Source organism: Ischnura elegans, chromosome 1 (assembly GCF_921293095.1).
Source record: "Ischnura elegans chromosome 1, ioIscEleg1.1, whole genome shotgun sequence".
NCBI lineage: Eukaryota > Metazoa > Arthropoda > Insecta > Odonata > Coenagrionidae > Ischnura > Ischnura elegans.
In genome coordinates this window covers 119,744,666-119,752,876 of record NC_060246.1, presented here as the reverse complement: position 1 = coordinate 119,752,876, position 8,211 = coordinate 119,744,666, and the positions used below count along the sequence as shown (strand labels likewise).

The 8,211-nt window shown below is 41.1% G+C and overlaps 1 protein-coding gene across 1 annotated transcript; it reads right to left on the bottom strand.

Moving 5' to 3' along the window:
• Window positions 1–1,172: 1,172 nt before the first annotated feature.
• Window positions 1,173–7,601, bottom strand: LOC124162568 (early nodulin-like protein 2). Its single transcript, XM_046539183.1, has 3 exons — window positions 7,567–7,601; window positions 6,518–6,995; window positions 1,173–1,211 (listed from the first exon to the last, which is right to left on the bottom strand). The coding sequence occupies exons 1-3, from the start codon at window positions 7,599–7,601 to the stop codon at window positions 1,173–1,175; spliced, it is 552 nt and encodes a 183-aa protein (XP_046395139.1).
• Window positions 7,602–8,211: the final 610 nt, after the last annotated feature.

Sequence of the window (8,211 nt, the reverse complement as noted above, 5' to 3'; positions counted from 1 at the left end):
ACATGACCATTTGGAGTATTCGCTTGTTAAATTAGCGTACCTTCTATCGCATACGTCTTGTAATAGTTAAATAACTTTTTTGAAACCATTGCAAAAAATACCCTATTTTTTCAAAATTTACTTTTTAAATTTCAAAGCAATATCCCACAGTTCTACCCTCGGACTGCGCCCTTTCTTAAGTTGAAGGCAGCGCCCGTTTAGAGGTCCCAGTCCGGCCCTGGCTGCATCATCGCGACACTATTTCCTTCGAAACCTCATTAGTCAAATTCACAAATTTCTTTCTAATTCCCATTGTCGTAATGTAGCCTCGGCGGTCGAAAGGGTATAATATTACTTTAAATTGGCGAAAGTCAGAGAAGTTATAGTGATTGTTAAATCTTTTAATGTGTCAGTTTCTACTGATCATTTTTAAATTTTTCTTCTCCAACTATTCAAGATATTATTTACAGGACAAAAGGGTATTCTGTGGACGCATTCAAGAGAAACTTTGGTGCAGTTAAAGTCGTTGTTTGTTCCTCGTCTTCACAGGAAGAGGGAAAATCTCGTAAAAATTGACAATTGACGCAGCCATTAGCTATAAATTGCATAAAAATAATCATAAAAACTTATAAATTGTCCAAAAATCGAACAAAACAAACTCCTTGTTTTAATTACTAACCAGAATGATTGTCTTAATTTTTACATCCAATTGGTACTCCAAAAATACATTTGAAATTCGTCAACTCTAATCACACGGTGGGATCGCGTTGGTTGTCGAGATATTTAAGGAAGACTACAAAAGCTATTTTCAGATTCCATGTAATTTTTCATTACACTTTCAGCAGTACCATAATGAACCGCTACCTACTAAGTGCATATAGCTACATCCAACCACGACGATACCGTCATCTGATAACAATGCTGGAATATACTTTTACTTAATAAAAAGTTCATTTTCAAACGAATGACGACCCTTCAATCATCCAAATAACTAAATTTGCGCATAATAAACCATTAAACCTTTTGAAACTGTTATTAATCATCCTATATTGAATTTTCATTTTTGTCGTATATTACAGTAAATTGAGGTAAATGTTGGCCCTTCTAAATCCAATACTGCCAGGTAATGGAAAATCAACGTAGGTTTAGGATTTAGGTAAGTAAATATTGAAAACGAGATATTTGGTTTAGCTTTAGCCAGGGCCAACACAAGGCATTGATGCGGCAGCGGTCTGCCAAGATGGATTAACACATCATCAGAAGTTTATTACTGGGATGGAATTCGTACGCCTGAATTTCTCCCATATTTTCAGAGGGAAGCATGGGCGTACCCAGCGAGAGGCAGGAGGGGGCAGCTGCCCCCCCCCCCCCTCCCCTAGAAGCAAAAATCGCAAATGTCTTTAAGGGAAATAATATTTTTTCAAGCAAATAATTTCAAAAACTAATAAAGAGCTGTTACAGCTTCCTTAAAATGTTGGTGTCATTCACCTTTTCCATGGTTAAATCTTACCTATAACTTGAACAACCATAGCTTGCCCCCTCCCCCCTAGTTTTGATCCTGGGTATGCCCTTGGAGGGAAGGTTATCTTTCTCGCTTGTACCATTACAATGATCAACTCAAACTCCATTTCCAAAATCGACGCGATCCATTTTATATTACACTTTCTCGGCTACACTCATAGGAAATTAATATACAACTCAAGTTACCGATTTTCACCATTACGGGAAGGCACGATCTTAAACTGCCGAAATCAAGCCACTGTTACATCTTGTTCCCGCGGGGATCCTTTCCTACCTTTATCACACTCACTCGCTTTCAACTCAAAGGTCGGTTCTGATAGGCTATGAGAGGGCTCATTTCAAAATAAGGTATGACTTTCAATATCACATACTTCCTAATGGCCACTATGCACTAGGGCTATTTCTGGTTACTAAAGGTTTCGCCCGCATTGGAACCCACGGAGCATTGACACCCAAATAGCGAATAGACAACACAAGAACAGGCCTAAACTGAGGTAGTAAAATTGATCTAGGATTACGTCATTCGACTAATTGGTAGCAACCTTTCTGCACGAGACCGGAAGACAGGCTCGCAAGACGATCAGACTTCCAGCACGGTGCGTCACGCTAAGTAAGCAGCGCACAAAGCTGTGCAGTTAACTAAAATTACCCAAGAGAAAACAAAGCATGTGAATGGAAGCACCTCCAAGCTTAGAGACGGCACATGTGTTTCATTCAGTCAATTCTATCGCAACTAGAGGTCAGTGCCATAGGTAACAACACTGATTTATAAGGCCAAGGGCAGGAGGGGAGGAGGACAATAGTTCGACTCCATCAACACACTTATGCGTAATTCGAATCACTGTCATCTTTTTTCACCCCCTTACCATGCAACCCGGATTAAATTGCCAGGAGTTGTCATAATACGCCTTGTATACAGCGACGAACGAAACTATTACAAGGATTTTCAAGAGATTTCATGTCATCGCGGCGAATAAAATCATTTTCTTCTTCTCCTATAAGAGGGTCAGAACAATAGTTTCGCTTCTGTGACAGAACGCTAAATAACCTGGTTCTTAAGAGAAATAATCATGCGTTCCGAAATCTTAGGGCCTGAGGAGTGCAAACCGATCCCGCCTCAATGTTTTAGGAATACAATCTACCGCACTGTCCCCTCAATACAAACTGCCCCTTTGTCGATATGTACCTCCTCTCCAACTAAACCTTCCCGATTTTTTTTCTGGCTACGGCCTTGGTATATCTCAATAACGTTTAAAGGCTTATGAAATGATCTTTTAAAGGCAGTAGAACCGCTTCAATAGAAAATTCTGGATGTATATGCAACACTTGTGATTTGTTAATAAGATAAAACGCGAAGATCTTGCAATAACTATTCTAGGCTCTTTATTCCAGTTAGATGCAAAAGCTTGTCGATTGTTCGATCACAGCCCTCTATCGCCCAAAGAACGTAGATATCAGCCATGAAATAATTCGAGTTTTAATAGAATACCCTCAACGGCACAGCAAGCAGACGCTAAGGAGGTTCTAAACCTCTTTCCCGCCTCCCTCAATATTCTGACACAAATTTGAGTATTGACTCGATTTATTCAGCCACAACTAAAATTGAATTATCAGAAGGCAATTCACCAAAATTGACATTCAACATAGTAATATGTTCATTAAAATAGTTTTGAACTTATTTTTTCCATATTTTTCGCCTACGAGGGTTCATCTGTTTTTTCCATTGGAAAATACACTAGCCACAATTATCTATTAATATTAATGAGTATACAACAAAATTACATCCCACGGAGTCAAATGTTTGGGAGAAGTCATTCGTGAGCTCAAAATTTTCTGTCTACGACCTTGAATACCTCTCGCTCTAATTCAAAGGCGTGATCATGAAGTTGGTGGAAGTGAACAAAGCAATATATTTGCGGAACAGCGTAACTCAATAGCGCAATTATTAGGATTCCGAAGGCCTAATTCGCAAACAATAGAACCATAGAACGAACGCAGGTGTTCAAATGGCACTTGTTATTGATTGATGCGGAAATGGTGCACATCTGAATACCCAAAATTACGGAGTAACTAAGAGCGACGAAAATCACGTGGGAAAGCAGGTAACTGTCGCTTATCAATGGTTTCCCGTTAAAAAAAATTCAAAGAGAATATAATATTAAGTGCAACCTTGACGGCACGCCGCGGCGTTTCCTACACGGCTCACCATTTCCAATCATAGACAGAATTCGAACAACACCGAACTACGAAAACGGTCATGGCAGACCACTGGCGTCGAACTTATTGTGGGGGACGCACCCCCCACAATATTTGATACTAGGGATATGACCCCCAGAAAATGTACTGAGGTTATTAAGAATTAACGTAATAAGTGTTTTCCCTCCTGAAAGGTAATAAAACTGGTTACCAAATGGGGTGAAAAAGCTAAAAAAACACAATTTCCATGATTTGTTTTTCCATTCAAGGAGCCCCTAGACTTTCTACTAGGAGGTATTCCATACTCCGTAGACCTCCCGCCCGTCCCCCACAAAGTTTTACTGCAATCGACGGCAATGTGGCAAACAATACAAGGTTTCTGAATAGGTACTTCATACCCGACATAAATCCGATTCTAAATCTAAGTTGACGAAGGGATACCCATGCCAAAGGTATAAAACGATGCGGAGAACAATACATTCTGGTATATGAACTTCGTTACCGGTACATTTGTATTCGAGACCTTGCTTTCCAATGGCAGATGTCTGTTCCACATAGAATTTACGTCTGTACGCAATGGGTTCTGCGCAATGTTTTCAAGGTGTCGCACCAGGCACGTGGAAAGGTAAGGGAGCTTTAGGGTGCTTCAGGACACCCCCCCCTCCCCGAAATTATTTACATTGCGGCGACTACCCGCGCTACATCTGCTGAGGATAGAGCCCTGCAAAGCGCACCCCAAACTCACCAACTTTCTCCCTTCCTCTCGGTGGGGTCGATGTATACACTCGAGTCTAGAGTTAACTGAGTGTGGCTGTGTTCGACTAATGACTCGCCTTGAGTCCACACTCGACTACCGAGTATGAACGGATTCGGGCGACTAGAGAGCTGCTTGGGCGCTCCCCTACAAATTGGCTGTTCTCAAATCTGTTACTAATAGCTATGCTACTAGTCTACTGTAATAGTCAAGGAGATTTCATTAAAGGAGGCTCAAGAACATGGCGGTTAAGCGTTATATCTGTTGAGATCTCACGGAGTAGCAAGTAGCTGTACCGGTGAGTCAAAACTCACCCCAATCAGCCAGTTTACATAAGCAAATTTAAACAATGGCGCAAATATACCGTTGGCTGTGTTTAATGTTGTTTGTGTGAAACAGGAAACTTAAGACGTTTGCTTGAAAAATAATTTACAATTTAGCAATCAGTAGAAATTATCATTGAAATTATTCTTTACATTAGTTATTTTATTAAAATTATCTTTTCTATTTACAATATAAATCGCTATTGCGAAGTTTTTTTAATTATAACATTTTCTTTTCAGGTTTTCCTTAATAACTAATTAATTCCTTAAAAATCACAACTTCCATGATTTGTTTTTTCATTCAATGGGCCCCTGGACCTCCTTTCCACTGGGAGGTATTCCAAACTTGGTGAGGTAATAAAATTTTAACATTGACATCTGAGACTAGAAAACTACTAAATGATAACCTATTATTACAAGAAGGTTAATACATACGAAAGGCACATAGGTACGTAATAATTAAGGCAGTGTAAAATTTTGAAGAAACAAATGTCTGTAAAAGTGTATGAAATTTGCCATTACTTAAATTGCTTACTTACTGGACTTAAATCAGTATGAATTAGAAGTTGAGATAGAAGATAGGATTTTTTCTCAACAACAGGGTTCAGAGATAAAAGGTGGGAATTGATTCCCAATAACCACGATTGTAGTTCCTGGTTATCATTGGAGGCTGTTGGAAGAGAGGAATGTTGAGGTTCATTTGACAATGAAGGAAAATCGGAGCAAGTGGCGGCGGCAAACGATCACATGAGGTGGGGGAGCGGTTGATTGTTGATTTGCACCACGCCGTGTGGTCATTGCGACTTTGGCCTCTTTGCGTTTGACACAGCCTTTGCAACAAGCAAGACGATCATTGCAACATAGGGCACATTTAGCGAGCAGTTATTTGGGTTTCGCGCACTCGCTAATGAAATGACCATGACCACAACATGCGCATCTTATTGGACTTGACTTGACTTGACTTAGCTATTTATTTTACTTGCCCCGGATTAGGCCACAATCCGGCCCACTCTTCCCCCGGGACAAGGTTTTACAGGAGGTAGTTTTTAAAAACATTATATTGGCACGTAGGCCAGTTCGTCATATTTATAAACGAGTCCAGATAGATTGTATGCCAGGATTTTATGTCAAGTCAGGAGGCTGCAGTTGTGGAAAGGATCTCCCATCTTCCACCGATGTAGTATCCCAGCCTCCGGGTGCATCACGGACTCAGCACAGGTTGATATACATAGAATGGTATGGACACATACATTAATAAATAAATAAATGTAGAGTAGGTAATTAAAAGATCTGGAACCGGAATGCAGAAATTAGAGTGATTACATTGAATGGAATACAGGTAAATATTATTGATGGATTAAAACTGAAATTACTTGGGTTTGTTCAATAGCAAAAAGAAAGGTCAATTTAGAGAGAATAAAAATTTAGTGTATCAGAAATTTTAGGAAACAGAGTCTTTTAAAGTGAATAAAAATTTAGCGTCTCTTTCAACGGGAAGCTCCTTACGAAGACGCAACTTGAGGGCCTGATATTTAAGTCCATATTTAGAATCTTTATCTTTCCTACGGAGACAGTAATACTCGTCCCTAATCGTCTTATATAATGTCTCAAGATCGATATTATGTTTCTGTAAATAAGAGGGGATGTCAGTTTGGTCATCTACTTCCTTTAAGACTTTAGAAACTATCTTGCAAGGTAGAAAAGGCAAGGCTTCTTCAACAGAGTCACCATAGTCAGATAGTACCCCCTCTGAGGTATCGCTATCATAAGTCTGGTCAGCCTCGTCAGAGTCATCAATAGGGGAGGAGTCATCACTGGAGGATGAGCCATCTCCAGATTCCACCACCACACTCCCACCCCCGACTTCGGGGGGTGAGCCGGGACCCCGCGGTGGTGATCCTTCGGCAGCTCCCCTGACAGACCCCCGAACCCTCCCCGCGTCAGAAACAGCCGGTACAGCAGTCTCCGACGAATCCGAGATCCCCGGGATAAGGGACGGCGAAGGTCGATCAGGTAGGGGGGGTTCAGGATGACTGTCGGCGAACACAGGGCAGGAGCTCTTGCTGTCCACCGCAGTCACTGTAGGCGGAGAAACTGGATGGCCGGAACTGGACGGTAGAGTAGTTGTGGAGAGGGTGGGAAGAACTGTGCCCACTTCAGCGGCCGGAGCCAAGGTGGGAGGGAAAGTAAAATGGTTTTTGGTTTGTCCAATGCCTTGACGGCTATGACATTGGACGGGGGCCGCAGGTTTTTTTAAAATTCGAAATCGTAACTTTCAACCCAAGGACAGCTTTAACGCTAAGGAATGAAGAAATATCGACTGAAGGACCATTTCGCGTGAATTTTATTTGGCGGCGCCACTAGGCAGCGGTATCTCGTTCAGTGTGACTTTCGCCGTTAACCAAAGTGGAAGTGGTGTTTTTTAGTTGGCAATCGTCTCGCATGCGTTTATATATATTCATTGGCTACGTTAAAAATTACGGCCGTGTATTTCCTCGTGAAAAGTGGATGTCGATGAATGGTAGCGTCGCGAGTGGCAATTGTGAAATCCGATTTCAATACGCGCGGAGCGACAACAATTCTAGCTACGGACGTAAAAATCCACACGCATCATGGAAGGTTATTCGGGAATTCCACCGGGTCAGGTTCTCCAACTCCATCTCGGCTGACGTTTCGATGTACGAGTTGCCCATCGTCATCAGTCATCGTCATCGTGATGCCCTGGTGGGTCTCACCTAAGTCTGGTGGTGAGTGGGTGGTTGAATGAGTTTAGTCGTGGGCAGAGTGACCCACCTGTGGGCCACACTTAACTTCCAGTCACACTGCATAGGTTACCATGAATAGAAGACCCACCAAATTTTATGGTGAGGTGAGACCCACATGGTGGGTCACACCTCAATCTGAACCAGGGAAGGGAAATTTAGCTCTGCAGCGAACATGATAATGCTACAGTAGTAAATTATCTAGTCATAAATATTCTTTAAAAAATAAAAAGCATTAAATCCAACACAATCCTACCAATTTGAAAAACTGTCCCCCATTCAAGAAAATGGTGCTAGATCCAGATTTGATGTACATATAAGGCTGCCTTTCCATAAAAAACATTAACACCTACAGAAAAACTGCATGAAATTCATGAGCACATGAAGCACCGAACTTGGAAAAGAGAACTATGGCCTATAATATAATTATGGTCTTTCATTTATGTTATCATAAAAATCTCTTAAGTTTGTAGACTATAGCAAGCAAAATGAAAACTCCTAGATAAGTTTCCAGAGAAAAGACCCTAATTGGGCCAACAAAATTATGAAAATATTTCTTTCGTCCATTCACAAGGGATCTTCACCCAGCAGCAGACTGGCGTTGTCGCTAAGAGACAAATCACCATGGCATATCAGCCAAAAGCTGTGAGAAGCATTCAACAAATAAATTACAATT

Excerpts from the sequence above, each read along its gene's own strand:
- LOC124162568 (XM_046539183.1), bottom strand. The coding sequence starts at position 7,601 with ATGCAGTGTGACTGGAAGTTAAGTGTGGCCCACAG. Across the intron at positions 6,996-7,566 it reads AAGTTAAGTGTGGCCCACAG|CCGTCAAGGCATTGGACAAA; the intron begins GTGGGTCACTCT and ends CCAATGTCATAG. Across the intron at positions 1,212-6,517 it reads ATAGCGATACCTCAGAGGGG|ACCGCTGCCGCATCAATGCC; the intron begins GTACTATCTGAC and ends CCATCTTGGCAG.